The sequence below is a fragment of the Eptatretus burgeri genome, chromosome 3, assembly GCF_056783735.1.
Source record: "Eptatretus burgeri isolate ZD-2024b chromosome 3, Ebu_testis_v1, whole genome shotgun sequence".
Taxonomy (NCBI): domain Eukaryota; kingdom Metazoa; phylum Chordata; class Myxini; order Myxiniformes; family Myxinidae; genus Eptatretus; species Eptatretus burgeri.
Window position 1 is genome coordinate 145,907,545 of NC_140963.1, and position 25,000 is coordinate 145,932,544.

A 25,000-nucleotide genomic window follows, 5' to 3' on the forward strand; every position below is an offset into this window, starting at 1 on the left:
AGCAAGGAGGGAGAAAAAATTAAGCTGAGGGATCATAAGTGACAATACTTGGAAGAAAAGGAGCAAAAACAAAACGCGTAACATCAACAATCAGACAGAGAAGGAACAAGCTGAATTGCCGAGCCTGAGACGAGTTGGCCAGACTTTAACAGGGACACGGATTCGACAATTCGACGCAATGAGGTACAGTTTGGCACGGAAAATTGGGCAAAACCTTAAGAGTCATAACGCAGTAACACACAAAGTATCTGGTCCGAAAAACTTAGCCTTGTATGAGTTAGAGGAAGGAACTCACAAACCAGCAACACACATGGAGAAACCCAGAACACGTTGCCAGAAACCTCTCCACCTTCTCAGGTGAAAATGCCACAGAGTCTAGGAATAGTTTGTTGTTACTGGGTAGAGTGGATACAGACAGTTAACTTCAGCCTGCAGGGAAAGATCTTGGGAAAGGACACCATCAAGGGCCACCTGCTGTTTCCCCTCATTGAGGAAATCAGGGCATCCTTAAAACTAAAATTTCAAAATTCCAGAAAATATTTAGCAGGGTGTCCTAAATATCACAATAAGACAACTTGGTCATCAACGTTAGATGATGGATCGTATCAAAGGCTTGAGAGATTTTCGCTCTTACACGAGCCTCGACTTGGTATGCACAAAAACAAACAAACAAAAAAAATACCCCAACCTCGTGCTGGTGGTTCAAGATATCAATCAACTATTGTCACAGGGAGCAATATATCTAAGGTGGAATGGCCAGTTTTGAAGCCAAACTGGTCAGAGATTGGCGAGTTAGAGAAGAGACTGGCTTCAATGATGAGAAGAGACTGCCTGAGACTGGCTTCAATGATGACCACCATTATTTTCTTTAAGAGGAAGAGAGGGAGAAAGAAAGAGGGAGAGGATGGGGAAGGAGGGGGGAGGGCAGAGAGCAGTGCAAATAGAATGAATGGAGCAGAGATGAGTGGAAAACATGGACTTGGAGACATTGTGAAGAAGTGGATTCGTGACAGAATGCCTGAGTCCTGCTTGGGGTAATGTGAGACAAAAGGGTATCTGAGACTATATGACAAGTTGTTTCAGAGATTGAGAGAACAGACGTGGTTTTGATGCCGTAGCAGGTCCTGATTCAGGTTTTGTGGGAAGAATATTTTCTAAACCTACAGCGATTCATTGAGCAATGCTTTTTACTTCTGATCCGACTCAAAATGCCAACTGAGTGTCATCTCAAGAATGTCGTTCATGAATTCCCGCGATGTTCGCCACTTCAAACAATACTCGAGTACAATTTCGTTTTGTGATCACAATTGCTGTGAGAAAGAGGACAGTCGTGTCTTTCTCTGTGGAATCGGCTTCTTGGACGTTTGTGGCAAAATTCCAAAACGTGACATGACTAAACATCATCGTCGCAGGGATGTGTGCCTTAGGCCTCAGCTCTCGATAAATGCACCACGCTCAAGTACTCTGATGCTGACATGACTTCAGTCTGGAAATTAAATGGGTGAAACCAAGTGGTTTCCAAGCACTCATCTAATATTATTTTTATGAAGTTGTAATGCATAATTCACTTCCATGAAAGTTTATTGCACTGCATTATTGGACGAGTGTTGGCGTTCTCATTGGGTGTTGTGAACATGTGGATGTGGTGTTTTGGATTGAGTGTTGTTTGTTGCTCACCTTATCCAGCCGTTTGCACCATCCAGTTTTCACCATTTGCATCAGAGGTGTGTATTGTGTGGGTATGTCTACCGTCTCCCCAGTTAGACCACCCTCCCAGCTTTTCACGTGCCACGCTTCCAAAATCAATCTGTGTCGTTTGTTAGACGTTGTGTCGAGGACACAGGTCCCATCAAAGTCAAATTTAATGGCCAGATTGCAGGTAATGACGTGATATGGCCGACTGGGTCACTTTTCCAAGCATAATTGCTCTGCCATGTTCGTCGAGTTGTTTTAAATTTATTCCAGTTTCACCAATTTATAATTGAACAAAGTCTTTCACAACGATGAATGGTAAACTACTCCAGATTTATCACCAGTTGGTATTGGGTCCTTTAGTTTGGAGATGACATTATGGATGTTGCGTAGAGGCTTGGAGGCTACGCCAATCCGTGAACCATGTACTCTCCTGCCAATCCTTTCAGAAAGGCCCGGGTAGTATGGTGGTACACAGTGCCAAAGCGTGTCTGGCTCCTTCTGTTCTTTTTGGTTCTTCCAATGTGGGGGGTATCCCCTTGTACTCATTTCTGAGCAGGACTCCTCTAACTTATCTGATTTCTTTAATTGCCTCGGCTTTGGAAGATGATAACGTCCATGTCCGAGCTGCTAAGGTCCGTGCTGCACTGCGTTTGTGGGAGATTGGGTTGCGGGAGTTAAAATCCAGTAATCCGCTCGTGTGCATTGGTTTCCTGTAAACCAGTCTTTCGGGAGCCGTCAGACTTATGGTGAACCTCCACATCCAAAGAGGCCAATTTGCTTTCTTTTTCAATTTCGATTGTGAAGTTAAAGCTGGGGAACACCCGGCCAAGTTGTCCCAGTCAGTGGTCTACCATGTTTGTATGCACAATGACGAAGGTGTCATCTACATATCTGTTCCTGTACCATGGGAGCGAATTCTCATGAGACTCAAATCCCCTTCGTTCGAGCTCCTCCATCACCAAAGTACCAACAACAGCAGAGACCGGTGAACCCATCGCTGTGCCAAATATTTGTTGGTCATGTGCACCATCAGAGATGAAGGTCGTGCTGTTCAGACACATCTCCAGCAAGCTCACAAAGTCTTCGGGTGTTTGGTTGCTGTTTTGATGAGCTATTTTCCAATCGTTTGAATGTTTCAACCGGTCGAGTGTGATGCTCACCGCTCGATCGACTTGGACATTAGTGGAAAGGGAAACCACATCGAAAGATACCATTGTCTCATCTTAGATTCCAACCTCTTATCCTTTGGACAAATTCACTAATATTCGTAACCGTTTTGTCAGTCTTTCCACCAAGTCTGCCAATGATACATGCCAGAAAGCGTGACAATCGGTAAGATGGTGCATTGACAAAGGACACAATGGGTCTCAGAGGGACATTGTCTTTGTGGATCTTGGAAAGACCATACAGTCTGGGTGCTGAACCATTACTGCAGCAAAGCCAATTGTAGTCCTGGTTGCCCAGCCTGCCTGCTCGTTTCAGCATGGCCAATCGTGTGTCCAAGGATCGTTGTTGCTTTGGAGTTGGGTCATCAGGTAATTTTTGATGTTTTACCATCCTCCAGTGGTGGAAAAAAAAGTATGAATTGGAAGAATTATGGGCCGAGAGTGGGAGTCAAATCCAGGTCCTCAAGCAAACCATACCAGTACTCTGCCATCTGAGCTACAGTATGTGGGCAACCCACTGGCTGAGCAATGCAATTCCTCCACAAATAGAAATGCCACTCTCTTTCCCCCACTGCTTCCAGGGCACTCGCTGCTAACCATTTTCCACGCGCTGCCAACACATTTATAATTATATATATATATATATATATATATATATATATATATATATATATGTGCATACACACACATAGACATGTCCATAAATACATACATTGGGACCATAATCTGTGCAGAATGTTGGTGCTGCCAAAGCATTCTCCTTGGCCATTGGGTACAATCGTGGACGGGTCACCACTCCGACACAGGATACCAGTAAGCTGGTACTTATTTTGCCGACCTCGGAAGGATGACAGGCAGAGTCAACCCCATCTGCTATCAATTCAACAACCAAGGGGGATTTGAACTCAGGATCCTAGGATCCCAAGCTCACCACCTGAACCATTAAGCTAAAACCACGCATATACACATGCATATATTTGTATGTGTGTGTGAATATATATATATATATATATATATATATATATATATATATATATATATATATATATATATATATATACATATATACACACACATCTCTGGAAAAAAATTAAGAGACCACTGCAAAATTATCAGTTTTTCTGGTTTAACTATTTATAGGTATGTGTTTGAGTAAAATGAACATTTTTGTTTCATTCTATGAACTACTGACAATATTTCTCCCAAATTCCGAATAAAAATATTGTCATTTAGTGCATTTATTTGCCGAAAATGACAACTGGTCAAAATAACAACAAAGATTCAGTGTTTTCAGACCTCAAATAATACGATCAAAACAAGTTCATATTCATTTTTAAACAACACAATGCTCATGTTTTAACTTAGGAAGAGTTCAGAAATCAATATTTTGTGGAATAACCCTGATTTTCAATCACAGCTTTCATGCATCTTGGCATGCTCTCCACCAGTCTTTCACATTGCTGTTGGGTGACTTTATGCCCCTCCTGGCGCAAAAATTCAAGCAGCTCGGCTTTGTTTGATGGCTTGTGACAACCCATCTTCCTCTTGATCACATCCCAGAGGTTTTCAATGGGGTTCAGGTCTGGAGATTGGGCTGGCCATGACAGGGTCTTGATCTGATGGTCCTCCGTCCACACCTTGATTGACCTGGCTGTGTGGCATGGAGCATTGTCCTGCTGGAAAAACCAATCGTCAGAGTTGGAGAACATTGTCAGAGCAGAAGGGAACAAGTGTTCTTCCAGGACAACCTTGTATGTGGCTTGATTCATGAGTCCTTCACAAAGACAAATCTGCCCAATTCCAGCCTTGCTGAAGCACCCCCAGATCATCACCGATCCTGCACCAAATTTCACAGTGGGTGCGAGAGACTGTGGCTTGTAGGCCTCTCCAGGTCTCCGTCTAACCATTAGACGACCAGGTATTTGGCAAAGCTGAAAATTGGACTCATCAGAGAAGATGACCTTACTCTAGTCCTCTACGGTCTAATCCTTATGGTCTTTTGCAAACCTCAGCCTGGCTCTTCTTTGCTTCTCATTGATAAAGGGCTTTTTTCTGGCTTTGCACGACTTCAGCCCTGCCCCAAGGAGCCTATTTCGAACCATCCTCGCCGTGCACGTCACCCCAGCTGCTGTTTGCCATTCTTTTTGTAGGTCACTTGATGTCATCCTACGGTTGTTGGGTGACATTCGAATGAGTTGGCGGTCATCCCGGTCAGTGGAAAGTCGTTTTCGTCCTCTGCCAGTCTGTAGCTTTGTTGTCCCCAATGTCTGCTGCTTGACCTTGTTCTTATGAACCACCATCTTTGAAATTTTAAGGATGGAAGCAACGTGACGCTCACGGTATCCCTCTGCCAGTAAAGCCAGAATTGAACCCTTCTTTTCCTCACTCAAAACTTTTCTTTTCAACTCTTTTGGCATGGTCAATAGTTATTTTTTTGATTCCAATTACTTTTGAGGTACCACGAGCACTGTTTTTGCCATCCAGCTGGTCCTATTGCAAGAGGATAGTGATGATAACAGCAGTGGTTTTTATACTTTCCTTGTTAAATAAGATTCGGTTCAGGTGATCATCTAATCAGTACTTCACTAAAGTAGAATGAGGTGTGCCTGTGTTGGAATTCAACAGACACTGGAATGGAATGGCTGGCATACATGTAGAGATGCTGATTAAAAAAATTTTTGGAGTGGTCTCTTATTTTTTTTCAGAGCTATATATACAGTAGACGAGGCGTAAGTCGGCAGCGTGTAACTTGTCACTTCGCCGAAGTCGGCAGCGTCAAAAAGTCCCGAATTTATCTAATGTTAAATCCCTTTGAATAAAGTCTGTAAGTCGTCATCTTCAAGTCGTCAGATGTTGTCCGTTCCCGCGTAATGGAAACTCAAGTAAATTACCACGCCTAACTCGTCACACGGAACATTTACCTCGTGAGAAGCCCGATTTCATGGAATTGTGATGCACGCTCATTGGTTTACACCGCCAGTGATAAGCTATTTATAACTGTGCTGTGTTCAGCTCAGTCAGTGCGCCTTCCCACATGCATCTGAAGAGGTAGACAGGCTGCGCAATGCAGTCTCTGGTGAAGGAGTAAAGGATCGATCAAGCTTCGTGTTGAAGTCCGATCATGGTTTTATATTGGCTTGTTTTGCACATCACCACACTCACTTTCACATCGGCATTGAGTGGTAGTCATTACCACGATTACTGTGTGTCATGTAATTTGTCGATGGTATATGAGTTTTCATTCCATATGAAAACTCATTCTACATTCATGCCAATGAATGAATTCCAACAGCCCTTCATTCCACATTTGTCGATGGTGATATACCATCACCGGTGGTAAGAGTTGTCTAACAGTTGTTCATTATCTTTACTTTTGATAAACTGATTCATGAATTCCATCTTTGCTTGATCACTTTCCAACTAACCAATGAACCTGCACCTATGCCCTGGGATTGTGTTTCCCTTTTGGTACAAAAGCTGGCTCAGAGATTGTTGCGCCCTCTCACACGTACGTGTCCAGGCCACGAGCGACTTCATCCTTCACCCCACAGTCATCATGAATGTTCGCATACGCGTAAGTCATCACACGTCTTAGTCGTCACTTTTTCTTGGTCCCGATGGTGGCGACTTACACCTTGTCTACTATATATATATATATATATATATATATATATATATATATATATATATATATATATATATATATATATATATATATATATATATATATATATATATATATATATATATATATATATGTGCGGTTCTTGGAACCACATGCATCCAACAGTTGGTGGTCCCAAGACAGTTATGCCATTAATATACGTGTAGATTGTCCCTTCCCTTTTGTCGAGCAGGACAACAGGGGCGTGCGTTGGGAGGATCTCATAGCTAGGTTTGCTTACATCATTCCTTCTTCATTTCATCACTACTCTTCTTTTCTGATTATTCCTGAGGTAAATCTGAGCCACGTGTGCCTTGTACTGTGAGATGGGTCCTCGGCAAAGGCCAAGCAGGCACTACGCTGGACATCCCTCCGTCGAAAGCACACCCAGCACGACGCCCACACTGCACGGAACACGTACCGAGGAGACGGAAGAAACAGCACCTTAGAAAGGGGCGCTCGAACATCACATGAGCATCCACAGCACAGAGCTCCCATCCTCAAGCGACCCCTCAATCGAGGCCGATAATAGTAAAACAACAACCACCACGCACGTTGGGCGGGATGCGATTGTGCAAGGCGAAAGTGGTGCGTTCCTTTCAACACATTTCTGGACTAATTATATCGATCGGGTTTCGCCACGTGCGTAATGGCGGATCTAAGAGCCCTGTACAGAACGTGCGCCGCTCGCGACACTGTTATCATACAAAGCCGGGCACGAGTGGACACATCTTGCTGTCTGTGCATGGGTTCGCTATAACATCTTACCATCGGTCTTCGCTCACCACGATTGCAACAAATGTCGCCCGTGGACGGCAAACATCCTCCCGCACCTCCGCATCATTGCAGTTGGTTCCAGGCAGAGGCGTGCTGCGCAGTCCGGATCGCTCGGGCCGCGTGATGCATCACGGAGCAGCCATTGATCAGCGCTGGTCAGGTGCGCCCGGGGGTTCTTGCAAGGCAATTCATGACGCGGAGTTCGGTGTGGGCGATTCGTATCATGTCGTGGGGTCGGAGTGAGATTTTTACGGCTCGGGGTCACCTTGCCGGAAGTGGAATGTTGCTTCTTCTGGCCATCGAGGCCGCGCCGCACGGGGGGCCGGGGCCAATGAGAGCGTCCGGTTCGGGTGACGACGCGACACTCCGGGGTGGCCCCGCGCAGCGGGGCCTATAAAGGTCCAAGCAGGGTGTTCTCGTGCTCTCTGCCCTATCTCACCTCCCGCTCGAGCCAGTCTTCGACTTCGACTCCGCCTACTGTCGTCATCACTTCGACTCCGCCTACTGTCGTCATCACTTCGACTCCGCCTACTGTCGTCATCACTTCGACTCCGCCTACTGTCGTCATCACTTCGACTCCGCCTACTGTCGTCATCACTTCGACTCCGCCTACTGTCGTCATCACTTCGACTCCGCCTACTGTCGTCATCACTTCGACTCCGCCTACTGTCGTCATCACTTCGACTCCGCCTACTGTCGTCATCACTTCGACTCCGCCTACTGTCGTCATCACTTCGACTCCGCCTACTGTCGTCATCACTTCGACTCCGCCTACTGTCGTCATCACTTCGACTCGTCTTCTCCGCCCACACGACGCTGACTCCACCCTCCCAACTCAAGCCCCTCCTTCACGCCCACGGTCTCGACGCGAGCTGCCTGAAGCAAGAGACGACGCGACAAAGGTACCGTACCTGGGTGAAGGGTGGTACCGCACCACGGAGCATTCCCCCCAAATGTATTGGTGGTGCATTCGGGCAAGCGTGCAAAGGTACCGAGAGACCGTAGCCTCAACTCCTCTCCTGTGTTGCTTCAATTCCTCTTCATCGGTGTGTGTGTGTGTGTGTGTGTGTGTGTGTGTGTGTGTGTGTGTGTGTGTGTGTGTGTGTGTGTGTGTGTGTGTGTGTGTGTGTGTGTGTGTGTGTGTGTGTGTGTGTGTGTGTGTAGCCCGGCGCCTGTCTAAGTAAGCCTGCAGAAGATTTTTATTATTTTTTGTTGAGGTCTGCTCTGCGTCCGCCTTCATAAGTTGCTTGTTTATTATTGCACCACACCCTTCTCCCGTATCTCTGCTTGCACTTCCCAATAAATCTATTGATCGTACCACATACCCTCACCCATTGTAAATAAATCATAATTAGAAATGTTCCTTGCTCGTTTTTGTACACAGGAAAAATCACCCCGTGCCTTCAAGCACCTCTGCATCAATGCGATTTGCCACCAACCTGGCGTGTTGTGCATCCCAGGCCACTCGGACCACGTGTTGCGGGGATGGGCCAAGCACGTTAACAGCACCAACCGCAGCTTGCCGGGGGTGCCCCGAATGGGCATGCGGGACCGACGCGACCCTCGTCCAGTCGCAAGAGCACGGCCCGGGAGTTCGGTGCGTGGCTCCAGGCCGTGTCGTGCCGAATGTGCGAATGAGGTCCCTGCCGGCCCAAGGAGCCTGGCAGGGTGGGCCGGGATCCAATGAGAGGGCACAATTTGGATGACGGCGCGTGGCTTCAGGTCGTCGCCCCACCCTTCACCCAGGCCTTATAAAAGGCGGATCGCGAAGCCGTCTCCCCTCTTTCTCCTCCCTCTCTCCTGCCTACCTTGCACTGTCTCTGCCTGTTGGCCACGCCCACTTCTCTGCCTCTCTGCTCCACCCTATCTTCACTGCACCTCGCTGTCTGCCTGTCGTTGCATCTGCACTTGGGGTTGGTGTGCGACAGACATTTTTCTGGACCAGTGCGGAGCGCACATTTCCACGTACCCCAGCAAAGTGATCAAGCAAGAGACAATGCGCCGACTCTTGAGGTGAGATCGCTCAAGCGGAGTGTCCTCAAAGCATACTGGGTTGTGCGGTCGGAAGACCACGCCAGGTACTGAGAGGCTGTTTGTTCTCATCTGCTCTCCTTCCTTGTAGCGAACTAATCTTCATCGTGTGCGTGCGTGCGTGTGGTGTGTGTGTGTGTGTGTGTGCGTGCGCGTGTGTGTGTGTGTGTGCGCGTGTGTGCACGTGCGTATATGTGATTGTGCCTGTCATAGCTAAAGTTAAGATTGGAGAAGTTCTGCTCTGTGTCTGCTTTGGTAAGTTGCTTGCGTTTGGTCGCACCCCACAAATTCCATGCTATCCCTGCTGTTCATAATAATAAGCCCCATTTACTGTGCCACATACCATTCCTCGCTGATCTACTATATAAATGGCAGTCCTGTCTGTTTCTCTGTCTGTTTCTCTGTCTGTCTGTCTGTCTGTCTGTCTGTTTGTAACCAATAAGCTCCAAGACCAGTGAACTGATCTTGATGAAACTTAACACACATATAGACCTAACACTCAGCTCCAGGTTGTGCTAAGTGGCTTTCCATAAAAATGGATATATATATATATATATATATATATATTCCATTAAAAAAAGGCTTTCGAATAGTGCGCCGGCATATTAATCGTAACAAAAGGCTTCACGGTTAAAAACACTTGGGTTTTTTGAAATACAAAATGTTCGTATTCGTTGACTTTTTAAACATACACATTCTCCTCCTGTTATTTGAATTCTCGAACTGCACGCGCACGGCAACAGCTAACTGCTGATAGATCTGCTCATGAAAGATCCAGGCAAGCGGAGTCAGCTGCAGAGAGAGAGCGTCACCTAACTGCAAATAGAGCGTCACACCGACGGGCGAGAGAAGCACAAAACTCGGGTTCCAGCTTTCTAGGTCCGGGTTTTGGCAGGACATCAAGGACAGTTGCCACTGCTGCTAGAAACATTGAGTGGCTCAAGGCCGCCTTCAACTATGACCTCTCTGAGGATTACGGAAGCATAAAGCCTTCCTTCCATAAATCTGAGGAATAAAAGAAGCCTTCCGAATTTTCTCCATACAACTAATGCCTCGGTCTAACTAGCGTGAGGAAAATAGGGCAAATTTCCCGAGTATTACCGGGTACTTCAGCTCGTTGTAATTAAATGCTTGTACAGAAATGTCCCCGGCTCGTTTTTGTCTTTTCCTTCATTGGTCCAGCATGGTTCGTATCCTCGCCGAGTCGGGACGTTATCCCCCAACGATATGTTTTCCTCGCCGGTATGTCCTTGGCAGTAACGCTCGGCTGCATCTGATCCGGTAAGGTGATCCTGTTTGAACAAGGCGTACCGAGGGCATGTCCCCTGGTAATTAGATCATGTGACAATTTTCGGTAACTGGTTTCCATTAGACAGAGGACCCTGAGTTTCGTATTTGAGTTATTGGTGTTCACGGTCGATTAGCGACGGGGAGTTATCCATGTGCGATGGCCTACAATTCCGGAGAGTCTTGTGGGAACCTGAGGTAACTTCCGGACCCCCCCCAACCCCCATTGTGGTCTTCTCGCCCCAACCCCGGGTCCGCAACAATATCTATATATATATCTATATATATCTATATATATATATATATATATATATATATATATATATATATATATATATATATATATATATATATATATATATATCTGTGTCACGTAAAACAAAGGGTATCATTGTATCGTATTTGTGGTATTAAATATACTAGTACGTGCCCGTAAAAATATATATAAATAAATATTCAAACCGCGAGCAACAAACAACAACCACACAGGCCGTTTCTTCGCTCTCGCGTGCCCGGACGTGCGTGGCCCGGAAATTCGCATATTATTCGCAATTTAGTTTTAATGCCCAATTATTCAATTGGCGTCAACGTATTTTACCTTTTCGCAATGTCGTGGCAAGGAAAAACAAAAAGAGAAGAGAAGAAAGAAAAAAATTTACTTCCTGGTTCGGAGCATACCAGCACTCTGATGTTACCGAAATTTATGCACCGTCTAATATGAAAACGATCATAACTTGGGGCATTGTGTTTATCTATAAATGTGCATAAGTAATTATTAGAATACACGAAGTAATCATTATCCATAAGCCCGTACATTGTAACCTGTAATGGGGAACGCGGCTGAGCTTCGCTTCCCCATCTGCTACGCCCACGCAACAACGTGTCTTGTCATTGGTTTGGTAAATAAATGGCCATAACTTGGGAAGCACTTGCCCGATTAATATCAAACCATGAAAAGGCACATCCTCACGTCCCCAGCAATATATCTGGCAAGTTTCAATTAGATCGGACCAGTGGTTGTCAAGAAACAGCACACACACACACACACACACACACACACACACACACACACACACACACACACACACACACACACACACACACACACACACACACACACACACACACACACACACACACACACACACACACACACACACACACACACACACACACACACACACACACACACACACACACGCGCGCGCGCGCGCGCACAGAGATTGCTGGAATTAAATTAGATTAACAACTAAAGTTATCCAGGTCTTTTTGGAACACCCTGTATAACCAGAAGACCTGAAATGAGTTACGGACGTAGCTTATTGGCAATGTTTATTGGTGACAAGCTTTTGCTCAAATAGGCCTTCTACAAACTCATACTTTTCTCCATATGTTGCTTTCTATTCTGTGTAGTTGTCGTCATTCCCTGAGTGGTGTCAATGTCCTCTCCTCTCTTTTTGTTTTCTCAGCTGTTCTTCTCGTCTTTGCTATTCTTCATCATTCTCATCTCTCTTCTTCTCTGCAATGTTTTTCTCCCTTGTCTTCCTAATTATCATCAACCACATTTGCTCTTATGCATTCTGTCTGTTTGGGTTGGCGGGTTGAACTTGCTCTCTCTCCAGGGGTGGGTCTACTTAATTTCCTTCAGTCATGCTTGATCTTCTCGTCTGAAGCTTTGTTATCAGGCCACAGTCCAAGTTTTGGCTTTGCTGCATGGTCCCTCTTTGTGCCACTTCAGCTAAGCCACCTTTATCCCTCTCTCCACACTAGTGAGCACCCATGTTTGACTGCCTCCCCTCTCTCTTGCCACTTGCTGTTGCCTGGCCCTCTTTCTAATCTCTTCTACTCCGTCCCTCGTCATGTGTTGGTAGATCGTCGACTCTTTCAAATTTATAAAGCGGAGTCGTTTCTGTCCGACTGGCCAATTTTGTTCAGTTCAGTTGGTCTATGAATTTTTTTACCCTTCCCATTAATTCCCCAAGTTTCATGCGTGGAATGCATTTTACAAAAGATAATTAATTATTACCTTCTCATCTAAGCTCCAGCTTTATTTTTCAATCTTTTTTGTTTTTTTGAGCTTAACTTTTGGTGGTGTGAGGCAGGTGGTACATTCACAGCATCTTGCCTCAGTGCAGATGCCTATCTCACTGTTTGACGATGCTTTGTCCCATTGAGGAGGTGCAGTCTTTCTTCTTTAGAGCACACACACTAGCTGCATGGTATGACTGCACAGACACAGGATTTACACAGACACAGACACAGTCTGCAGTCTGTCTCCCTATTGTTCAGTTTTCTTTATCTTTTATGCTCAACTCACTATTCATCTCTCCTCGATTACCCGCCCATCACTCCCAGTCGCTCCGGCAAGGATTTCTCCATTCGATAAGCGGTATGCGGACAGACCGCCATTTTGACCAGGGCCATAGCAGCCTCGTGTTACTCCAGGCTGTCCTCTTTGCTCCCCTTCCTACCACAGGCCATAACGCCAGTATCGCAACACATGGATCTTTCAGGTCCCTGGGTCGTCCTTTGTATACATGAGCAGTTGCTCAACGCCGAGACCAGTAGGCCGTAAAGCCGAGCACATATGGCGTTGACTAATCTCTCCATGTTTGCCAAATCTCCTATCTTTAGCTTCATCACTTTTCCCACTCTCCAAGTCTCCTCCCTTGATGTCCAAGGCTCCAGGCAGTCTATTGGAAGTACGATGAGCCACATGACGATCAGCCATATGACGATCAGCCATAAAGCATCGACGTTATATCTGCAAGGATCTCGCTGAAGCCCATGTCTCCACCCCTCGCGAGCTCCTCCATTTCATCCTCTTTATGTACATCACTTCCCACAGCACTTTCTGCTGTTCTCTCCATTTTCTGGTATGACCAGGGTACCAGGATTGTCTTTGACAGTCGTTAAGAGCGTCTTTCATAGTGTGTGTGTGTGTGTGTGTGTGTGTGTGTGTGTGTGTGTGTGTGTGTGTGTGTGTGTGTGTGTGTGTGTGTGTGTGTGTGTGTGTGTGTGTGTGTGTGTGTGTGTGTGTGTGTGTGTGTGTGTGTGTGTGTGTGTGTGTGTGTGTGTGTGTGTTGTTAGGAACAGAAAATAAAAAAATGAGATGTGTGTATGTGTTGTTTAGTCCCATAACCGTTTCACCAGAGGGGACTGGAGGTTTGCTCTTCGTTCGTCCGTCCGTCCATCCCACCTGTGTTTTTTTCCGACTTTTTCCCCAAACCCTTCAACATAATCACTGAAACTTGGTGCATGGCTTTATTATGATGAGTTACAGAATAAGTTTGAGTTTCAGGGTGTTTCATCAATCTTTCAGAGTTAAGCCCTTTTTGGATTTAGAAAATATCACATTGGTCAGGGACATGTATTGCAAAACAATTCTCACTCTTGTTTTACTTATCTTTGTGCTCGGAATTTCAAGGAGGAGAAACTTGCAACAGCAACATTCACTTATCTTGGCACTCAAAGGTGTTCCTTGCCTTTGAAAGTTTTCTTATTCTAGCTTGGAGATCTATTGTGGGCACAAAAACCCCGTGTAAGAATAACTTGTCAATGAGGTTTTTTTAAAGCGATTTTTTTTTTTTTTGTAGTTTTGGGGTATTTTGGTGGTGTTGTCTCTCTCCAAGCTCACATTATCATGGCCATCTCATGTGGCTATGTGGGCATTACGATTAAAGCAGAATGTGCCATTGGCATCATGTGGAGACCAGGTGTGATGATATTACCTCTTTCGTGAAGGTCACTCATGAGCTCTCTGGGTTTTTACTGACAATCCAGGATTTCTACCAAGCTTCCTTCAGGTCCCAGCATCTCATCTTTTGGCTCTCATCTGGATTTGAGGTCACAACCTCAGGGATGCTCAATCGTTGTGTTTACCACCAGGTCATAACACTAACATTATACAGGATTGAACTAATACAAGCTTGATAACAATCATAACTTGAATCATATCCATTGGATACTTGCACATTCAATTGAGCAATATTGCAGTATACAAAAGGCATCTGTTTGTCGAAGCTTTGAATGAAGTGCATTCATGTGATCGTTGATCCAGTATCTGTCAGACTCGTGTTATTCACTCTGTCAAGGCAACGCATGGAAACGAGCCTGTTGTGAATTAGTGAAGCTGTTTGGGAACCTCAGTGACACCATTTCAGTTGAGTAGTGCTTTTTGATATTGCGGAGGTGCTAACATATCTGGCTCGTAGGCCTACTCTGTGTTACCGAGTTCGGTTAATGTAGTTCCACCATCAAAACACCCGTTTGAATTTGATCAAACGTTTGTGGAAGAAAATCTCATTAAATTTCAGTGTTTAAACTTATGATTCACATTATTTGCTATTTTAACAATCCATGAGCATTGTCCATGCCTTCCAATCACAAAGAGTAGAAGGGGTCATCTATTTGTTACATATGGTGACACCTGCACACTCATCCATCACCTGCACTTCTCTATTCTCATTCCTTTTGAATATTTAATTCGTTTTTAGACCGATCTCATCAATTCCCATTCTTCCCACTTTCTGGCAAATGATTCCACATTGGAACTATTTACCGACAAAAAAATATATAAATTCTCCGTCTCAGGCTGGTTCTCGCCCTCTCTTTTTATTGATCTCCAAGCTGTCTCCCCCTGTCGGTACCCCACCCCCACCACCATGAGAGTGGATTTCCAAGGGTATATTTCAGTAAATCATTCAATGTCGTGAGCAAATACAGGACAAAGGGACAGAATTTATCGGCGTAAAGCAAAAAAGGCAAGAATTTCCTCTTGCGCAAAGTTGTTGGTACAGTACATGACAGACTCTGCCAGGAAGGTTATCGGATGTTGGTGTAGGCTGGAGGGGAATGGTTCAAAAGGAAACAGGGTTAGTTAGTACAGGGTGGGAGAGCCGAGGCCAAGTCAAGTGTCCAGAGAGCATGGTCTCAAAATGTGCTTTATATGCCTACATAGAGCTTGCATGTGAAATCACATGCAAACAAATAGGCTACATGAGTGGATAAGTGTACTTTTACAAGGAATGCAAGGATACCAGTAAACAACAGACAAAGAAGGGTGATCATTCAAACCGTTCGAACTCCTGTCCTATTGCTCTGACTTCTACTGTTTCCAAAGTCTTTGAATGTCTTCTCAATTCCCATTTTTTTCAAGCATCTTGAATCTCAGTCTTCTATCTGACCACCAATATGGCTTTTGCAAGGCCAATGTGGCAATATGTCTGGGCCTCTTATTTGAGAAACTTTGGGGAATTCTTTGTTGTGGGCCTTGATATCTCAAAAGCCTTTGACAGAGTTTAGCATCGGGGTTTGATATCTAAGCTTCCCTCTTTCGGCTTTCCTCCTTCACTCTGCTCTCTCATATCGAGTTTTCTCTCCGACCGCTCCCTCTTCGTAATTGTTAATGATTCAACATTTCCCCCCTTCCCGATCAACAGCAGTGTACCTCATGGTTCCGTTCTGTCTCCAACACTCTTCCTTCTTTTTATCAATGACCTTCTTTCTTCCACAAATAACCAAATGCACTCACTCGTACACTGATGACTCAACATTACATTCCTCCATGTCTTTCCCATCTGCCCCATCTTCCTTCACTCAATCTACATCTCGTTTCATCACAGCCACCTCTTTAAATTCGGATTTGGACGAGATCTCCCAGTGGGGTAAATGTAACCAAGTTAAGTTTAATGCTTCAAAAATCAATTTCTTCTCATCTCTCTCAAACTCTTCTCAACTCTCCAATCTCCTTTGAAAGCTCTACAATTACACCTTGTGATACAATAAACCTACGAGGTATTACTTGAACATCAATTTTTTTCCTGGAATCCACACAATCCTCAAATAGCTAAGTCTGTCTTGGAGAAATTAGGAGTCCTGTTCATATGTCGAAGATTCTCCTCTGAACAGTTTCTCCAACTATATAAAGGATTGATTCATCATTGTATAGAGTACTGCTCTCACATCTGGGGAGGTTCCAGCTCCACATACTTACTGGACAGAATTGAATCCAAAGTTAATCGACTCGTCAACTCCACCAATGTGACCTCCAAACTCGATCCGCTCAAATTACGCCACATAGTCGGCTCTCTTTCTCTTTTCTACAGATATTACTTCGGTTTCTGCTCACAAGAACTTGCTACTTGTGTACCTCCACCATTATCGAGAGCAAGGAATACTCAACAAGCCACGACATCACATGATTATTGTGTGGCCATTGGCAACTCAAGGGTGGCCCATTACGATATTTGTTTCTTCCCCTCCACTGCCAAACTCTGGAACTCTTTACCTTCTCACGTCTTCACAAACACTTATAACCTTCACCTTTTCAAAAAGCAGATTTTTTACTTCCTCAAAAACTCTAAGACTATTCTCTCTTTCCTTACTTTTCTATAACTGCAGTTCTTTTATCTAAGGCTTGGCCTTGATGAGGATTATTTAATCCGTGACTGAAGCCTTCAACATAAAATATAAACAAATAAAAATAAAAATAGAATTAAAATAAAACATACAACATGTGTGATTTATACCTGGGTTCCTAGCTGTATCATCAGCCATTGGTCAGGTGGGATCACCAACAGGCTAACCCAGGGCATTTGGACGTGACCTTTGGCCAAGTGGGACGCTGGTCTGCAAATTGTCTGAATGGTTTTTACCTTTGTTTATTCGCTCCATTCCCGACTCATAGATTTTCTCTTTGCAAGTCAGACATTACTCTTATATTTACTCGGGGTATTCTGTTCGCATTTTATTATTTTGCCCTTTCTCATTGCTTTTCGTGACATACTTTTAGCATCATTATTACTATTATATTGATCATTAGGGTACCATTAGCCTTACAGGCTGTGGTGTCCTATTGTTTTTGTTCTGTTTCTTTTTATTGCTCTTCTTTGTCCCTTTTTGGGCTTTTTTTTTCTTAGCAACCGCTTGTCTGATTGACACAAAATCTCTGAAACCGCTGATCGGAAAAATTTGAAACTTAACACATCACCTTCATCTGCCAATGGAGAAGGAGAACCATGTAATGATGATGTTATCGGTGAAGTAGTGGAGCAGCCAAAATTGATTTACTTGATCTCCTTGTCCTAAAAATCTGTAACTTCATTCATATAATCTATGACCAAATAAAAAAGAAATTATTAAACTTATGACATCATCCGTCAAGTGGTTTGGCAGCAATATTGTTAAAGGTCAGGGATGGGAGCATGTGCCAGAACAGCGCGTCGCTGCGTCCACTTTCCGCCGGTACTCCAGGGGCCTCCGTCTGGCCATCCCCCAGGCAGATGCCAGGCCCATCCCCATCTCCTTGAGATGATGGTCTACCTGCTGCAACCATGAGGCACGTGGTCGGCCCACTGGCCTCCTCCACTCATGAGACTCCCTCGCTGAGAGAATCTGGTGAGCAGGATCAGCGTCAGGAAAACGAGCCACATGTCCATACAGCCGCAGCGGACGCTCACGGACTATGCAGGTAACAAATCTCATCCGAGTCTCTCTCAGCAACCGCTCGTTGGACACAAAATCCGACCAGCGATAGCCAAGGATTCTCCGAAGAGACCTGGTACCAAAGGAATTAAGTCTCCGTCTCAGATCCTTGGTCAAAGTCCAAGTCTCGCACCCATAGAGCAAGACTGGAAGTACCAAAGACCTGAAGACTCGGACTTTCGTCCTCCCGCACAGGTACCGGCAGCGCCACACCCCATGATCCAGTGAATCCATGACTCCCCAGGCTCGACCCAGACGTCTATTGACCTCCGGCTCACAACCTGCGGAGACTTGAATATCACTGCCAAGGTAAGTGAATCGATCCATGACCTCAACATCCTCACCACAAACAGACACAGACAGGACAGCAGCATCCAAGATGTCACCGAAAGCCTGGATCTTAGTTTTGACCCAAGAAATCCGTAATCCCAACGGCTCCGACTCCTCATTCAGCACCTCGAGGGCCCCCAAGAGGATGTCTAAAGTCTCCGCAAAGATGACTGCATCATCTGCAAAATCAAGGTCCGAGATCTTGATATTGCCAAACGATGCACCGCAACTTGATCTCTCCGACATCCTCCCAAAAATCCAGTCCATACAAGTGCTGAAAAGTGTGGGGGCAAGTACACATCCCTGACGAACTCCAGTAACAACTGGAAATAAGTCAGAGATGGTACCACCACACTTCACAGCACTCTCAGTACCAGAGTAGAGTTCAGACATCAGATCGATCAGTTTTGGTGGCACCCCACGAAGACCAAGAATCCTCCAGAGGACATCCCGATTCACTGAATTGATCGCTTTACAGAGATCAACATGGGCTGCAAGCAGCCCCTGCCGAAACTCTCGTCTGCGTTCGGTGAGGACACGAAGTGCAAGGATACGGTCAATCGTTGACCTCTTTGGTGTAAAGCCTGACTGCTCTGGACGCTGGTGCTCAAGCAGATGGTGGCGAACCCTATCAAGAATTATCCGAGCAAAGACCTTGCCCGGCACTGAGAGCAGCGTCACCCCTTGGTAGTTGTTGCAGTCTTGGCGATCACCCTTCCCTTTCCAGAGAGGGACAACAAGGCCCCTCTTCCAGTCAGTTGGGATGATGCCTGTGTTCCAGGCAGAGCACAAAACTGCATGCAACGACACGAGTGCAGCATTTCCACCAGCCTTGACAAGTTCAGCATGGATGCCACAGATCCCTGGAGCTTTGCCCCGTTTCAACTGGTTCACCGCAGCCCGTGTTTCCACAAGCGATGGTGGACCACAGTTGATTCGAGGGTCAGCAACAGGGATTGTAACACCCTTGACGTCCAACTCGACAGCTGGGGGATCAGCCTGGTACAACCGCTCAAAGTAACCGGCCCAGCGGGCCTTCACTTCAGACTCCTCTGTCAAGAGCCTACCACTCTCTGCTCGAACTGCAGTGCTCCGAGGGATGGGCTTGGATTAACGTAATGTGCGAATTCCCCTGTAAGCGGGACGAGAATCACCTGTCCACAGGTGATGCTCTACCCCCTCACAGATTCCTCGCACATAGGCCTCCTTGTCCACCCTCAGTGCACGTACAGTTTTACGCCTCAGCTCCCTGAACAGCTCAGCTCTGCCATTCAGCCTGGCCCTGTGACTCTGGTCAATGGTATCCAGTGTCCCTTGAGAGACAAAATTCTTCTTTGCCCTGCGGTGAACTCCAAGGCATCCACCGGCAACATCAAGGACGGTGGTCTTGAAGGTGCTCCACAACTCTTCAGGACCCCCCAAAGCACCCAGACCCCCCAAGTGTCCACTCAGCCTGTTCGCAAACTCCTCAGCTACTCTCTCATCCCTGAGCTTGGCAACATCCAGCCTAGGCTGGGATGGTACCATTCTCCAGGATTTAAGGTGCAGCTTTAGAGTTGCTACAACAAGCCTGTGGTCAGTATTGAGGAACTGAGCACTCCGGTAGACCCTGCAGTTCTGGATCATCCTCCAACGACCGTCAATGAGGACATGGTCGATCTCCTTTGCCACACCGCCAGCGTTGGAATACCAAGTCCAGCGATGAGCTTGCGGGCGTTGAAACCATGAACCAGCCACCCTAAGTCCATGACTTCTTGCAAAGTCAAGGAACTTAGTGGTATTCTGGTTCATAGTTCCTGACCCATGGGGACCAACACACACCTCATAACCATCCCTATCAGTTCCAGTCGATGCATTGAAATCCCCCAAGACTAGAAGTGTATCTCGTCTGGGGCACTGATCAACCACAGACTCGAGTGTGGCGTAGAATGTGTCCTTCACGGTGAGATCACTCGCCTCAGTCGGAGCATAAATAGAGACCAGGGAAATGACACCTAAGGAGTGGCGAATCCTTAATCTCATAATACGCTCGTTGACCGGTGTTACCTCAATTATCATTGGGGTCAGCTTATTGGACACAGCTACAGAAACTCCTTGGGTATGGTAACCATCAGAGCGACCAGACCAATAGTAGGTGTAACCACCCACCATTATCTCGCCGCAATCCGGTCTCCGAACCTCAGAGAGAGCTGCAATCCCGATGTCCAAACGCTTGAGCTCAGATGATAACAGAGACAGGTGATCATCCTCTCTTAGGGATAGGACATTCCAGGCACCCACCTGAAGGGACCGCCTCAGGTTAACCCAAGGAGACCGCCGTCTGGTGGACGACACCTCAGCACCACTCCGACACTCCCGCAATCTGACCCAGGGATGTTACCCCGTGGTTTCCCTCCTATCAAAGATTGGGGGTCCCGAAGGCTTTGCCCCAATCCCGTCATCCGGTGAGCTGCCCTGCGAAGGGAAGCTGCACAGGAGGTACTCCCACGGAGTGGGTTTTCAGATTTTTTTGCGTTTTTGCGTTTTGCGGAATGAAGCGTTTTACGGTGGCCGGAGTGCAAATCCTGCCACCAACCTCCTAATAAGAAGTAACCCAACTGCAGGAGGTCGTCCGCAGACACAGTTGGGCACTAGATATGGATGGCCGTTGGCTCACAAGGAGCTCCTCCACCCTTTGAAGGAAAAGGTTAAAAAAAAGGAAAAAAATCTTCTTCTCCTGAACCACTTTACAGATCAAAATGAAACTGCACACAAATGATCGGCTATCCATACTGAATAAAGTTTGATAAATATGATGTCATAGGTCACATGGTGACATAGCAGCCACCTTCGATCTACCCTAAAACCTTAAAAAATCTTCTCCAGAACAGCTGGACAAATTGAGGGGAAACTTCACAGACCCATTACGCATGAGTTGGATATACAAGGGTGATACAGAATAATTGATAGGTTACATGGTTTGGTGGCCATATTGGATTGAAGAAAAATATGAAATAGTTTTCTGTGGAACTGCTTTTCCAATTGAAGCGATATTTACCAAATATTATCAAACTTCATCGCTGCATACAGTGTGAAAATGATGGCATCATCGGTCACGTGGTGTGGCAGCCATATTGGATAGAAAATCAAACTTTATCCTATCAAGACGAAACTTCACACACGTGATCCTCCACCAAATCTTAGGCAGAGTGCAAATTTTCAATGCCATTGGTTACATGGCTTGGCAACCATTTTTGTTTGAAAACCAAAACTTTAAAAACACCGTTTTCCCCAAAACCACCTCGCATGGATATGTTTATCGCATCACCTTACATGGATATGAATCCATGTCATATGTGTAATGCATCACCTGACATGGATACGAATCACATCGCCTTACAAGGAGCAAGTATAGTGGATCATAACTGCAATGTTTTGAAGCGATTGCGACAGCAGTTTCCGAAACATAATTTTTAAATATTTACCTTGAAACGAATGTGGTTGCGAAACCACGTGACTGACATCATTGTTAAATGAAATATACACAGAAAGTGTGATGGATCATCACTGCAAAGTCCAGTATTGATCGGTCATTTGGTTTCAGAGAAATCATTATTTTATCATACCCATCAATCATATTTTATACACTGCAGAGAGCTGCTTGTGTCTGTGGGTGAGTGGGTGGGTCATAAGCGCCACCCATTCTGCAGGCCACAACTTACCTGCTCTCCACAAATGTCACAAACACCACCTTTTAGCTCGGCCACACCTTTCTTTCCAGACGCCCAGAAATCGCGGCCATATTTCTCTTCACAGAGCTCAGTATGTTTAGAGGCCTCATGTACATTTGAAAACTGAAAAACGTATCTTCTATTGAAAAATAAAGGGACCATTTTGAGGAAACAAAGGTACATTTTGATTACAACTCAAACGAGGTAATGCATGTTTTGTTGCAACGTTGGTGGCAGCGGTCTAATATATACCACCCAATGTGCTTACTTAGGTGCTTAAGCAACCTGGCGAGCTCTCCAAAAGAAATGTGAAACTGAACACAAGCAATTACATCTGGTAACGAATGGAGGGAGGGAAAGGGGTGGGAAGGGAAAGGGTTTGGGTTGGAGGAGGTAGGGGAAACAGGTGGGGTTGGCATCGGCAGGGGAAGTGGTGGGGTGGGAGGAGGCATAACACGTGTGTCCAGAGGGACCATGATGAGAGGGGGAAGGGGTTGGGTGGGTTTCTGGAAGGACTCAGGTGGGAGAAGGAAGGGGTGGAATGCGAGTCCAGAGGGACTGTGGTGGGAGGAGAAAGGGGCGAGGAGGGAAGAGGCAGGTGATGACGAATAATTGATAGGTCACGTGGTTTGCTGGCTATATTGGATTGAAGGAAAAAAAAAACAATGTTTTCTTTGGATAAAGAGGATGTTGTGTGTCAGGTGTCCGATCTAAGTGGGGTTGTATCAAAGTGGGGCGGCATGGTACCCGGCCATAACTGCTCACAGTTATAAAGCATTGCGCCTCTCGTTATGATTGGTTCAGGAGAAATAACTGTTTGAAAGTGTCCCTCTCATGTTTCTGTGAGGGTATGAAGAGTGGACCACAAAACATAGACTCCTATCATACATACATCAAAACTGGTGGGGCAGGTCTTATCTTCTCCATGAAGGTCATTATAAGGTCAGCTGCGATTTCAATGAACAACTTGATAGCAATAAGCAATTCTGCAGAGATGACCTTGGTTTTGCCAAGATTTCAAATCCAAATCCTGAATCCTGTTGCATTGCCAGAGTTAAACCCTGAGATTATTGATGACTAGTGGGAGACAATTCAAGGTGATGTTCATTAGGCTATTGTCGTTGTAAAATACTTTCCTGTGTGGCATTGCTGGGGTTATTGAAACTGTGTGAGTCACACTTTGCTTTTACAACATGACGCACTGTATGACTGAGTGACTCATCAAGATAACAATGTAATTGCTGGATCCATGCACAGTCCACCATGACATTCAACCTTGATTGCCTTTGTGAGAATTTTTTTCTACAGGTCAAATATTTATCGGTAAATTTATGTATTTTTATCAGTCAAATTCAAGTCCATAACAGTGATCTATTAATACAAAGAGCACCCTTCATGGATCCAGGCAATATCTGATTGGACACAGGTTCACTCCCTGATTGCGAAACAGATAAACCCCACTTATTGGACTGGGTTATGATTACATAAACCCCCAATATTGGAGTGGGTTAGAGTTCCATTACCCCCCATTGTCATTGAACTGTTATGGTTACATCAGCCTCCATTATCATTGGACTGGATAAGGGTGATATTACGCCCCCCCACCTCCCATTATCATTTGACTGGATCATGGTTACATAACTCCCCGTTATCATTGGACTGGATTAGTGTTTCATAACCCTCCATTATTGGACCGGGTTAGGGTTATGTAACCCCTCAAAATTGGATTGTCTTTGGGTTACAGAAACCCCACTTATTGCATTGTATTCAGGTGAGATAACCCCCCATTATTGGATTGTGTTTGGGTTACAAAAAGCCCCCTTATTGGATTGGGTTACTTGAAGCCCCTTCATTGTTCTGGATTAGAGTTACATAAAGCTCTTCCTAACCCGATTATAAGCTGTCCAATTGGTGTTTCACACTCAGCACGTTAAATGACAAAGTGTGACGTCCCTCAGATGCATTTTTAAAGGGGTATCCTGACTGCGAGTATTTGTTTGTGGGCATTAAAGGTTCCCTTGTGTCTTTTCTGAAGAGTATGTGATTTATTCCTGGTATCCTGAACAAATTATCAATTGTTGGCCCAAAATAGTGGAACAAAATCCATAATATTTATTATTAGTTTTCATCTAGTTTTTGTTGACCTTGTCTTACCAGATTCCTTGAGGCCTACCCATCCTTCCCCTCTTGGTGGACGATCGTGTTTACTTGTATTCTCTCCCGATTACCTTCAATTCCTATTTTCCCCACTTTCCCAACATCCCCCATCCCTCCCAATCTAAACACTCTGTTTCTTGTCTTAAATCCCCCCCCCCAAAAAAAAAATAAAAACAAGCCAGGAGGCGACGATAGTTCACGGCATTATTGAACAATGCCACGATGGGTACAATTGAGTTCGTGGAAGCTTTTGAGGAAACCCTACCGTAAAAACCTATCTCTTCCGTCAAAATTGACCAAATCAAATCGGATTTTTTATATGTTGCACTTATGGACATTACGCACAGCTTCTAGGAAATGAAATTGCGAGAAAAAAAATCAAGAAAACAATAAAAATAAATAAAAAGTTCAAGTGGGCGTGGCTCCGCCCACAAGGTGCGTGGGATGCCCCTCATACAAAAAGACACAACTAGACCATGATATCTAGCTTGTACATCCAATTTCATCAAGATCGCATCAAACGTCACGGAGCTATGCTCTGGAGAGAGTCACAAACAGACAGACAGACAGACACAACAAAAATAGTGGTCACTGCTGGCGCCCGCGAACCAAAAAACATAAACTACCTTTCTCCCTGCACACCCACGAGTCCCGATCCTTTTTCTTCTTCTTCCTCCATCTGCCGGCACACCATCTTC

At 45.4% G+C, this 25,000-nt stretch overlaps 2 protein-coding genes across 5 annotated transcripts in view; one reads left to right on the forward strand and one right to left on the reverse strand.

Moving 5' to 3' along the window:
- LOC147031224 (uncharacterized) overlaps positions 1 to 7,772 on the reverse strand; it is a 53,035-nt gene extending 45,263 nt beyond the window's left edge. For 2 of the 3 annotated variants that reach the window (XR_015056754.1, XR_015056752.1), the window contains exon 1: positions 7,294 to 7,772. Coding sequence is in view for 1 of the 3 variants with exons in the window: in XM_085876101.1 (XP_085732227.1) it covers positions 6,970 to 7,023 (54 nt within the window). In the remaining 2 variants the exon portion in view is untranslated. Of the gene's footprint in view, positions 1 to 6,969; positions 7,086 to 7,293 lie in introns of those variants that run through there. The other variant, XM_085876101.1, reaches the window with a different exon arrangement.
- Positions 1 to 25,000, forward strand: part of LOC147031225 (integrin alpha-6-like) — a 378,714-nt gene that overhangs the window by 36,014 nt on the left and 317,700 nt on the right. The window lies entirely within an intron of this gene.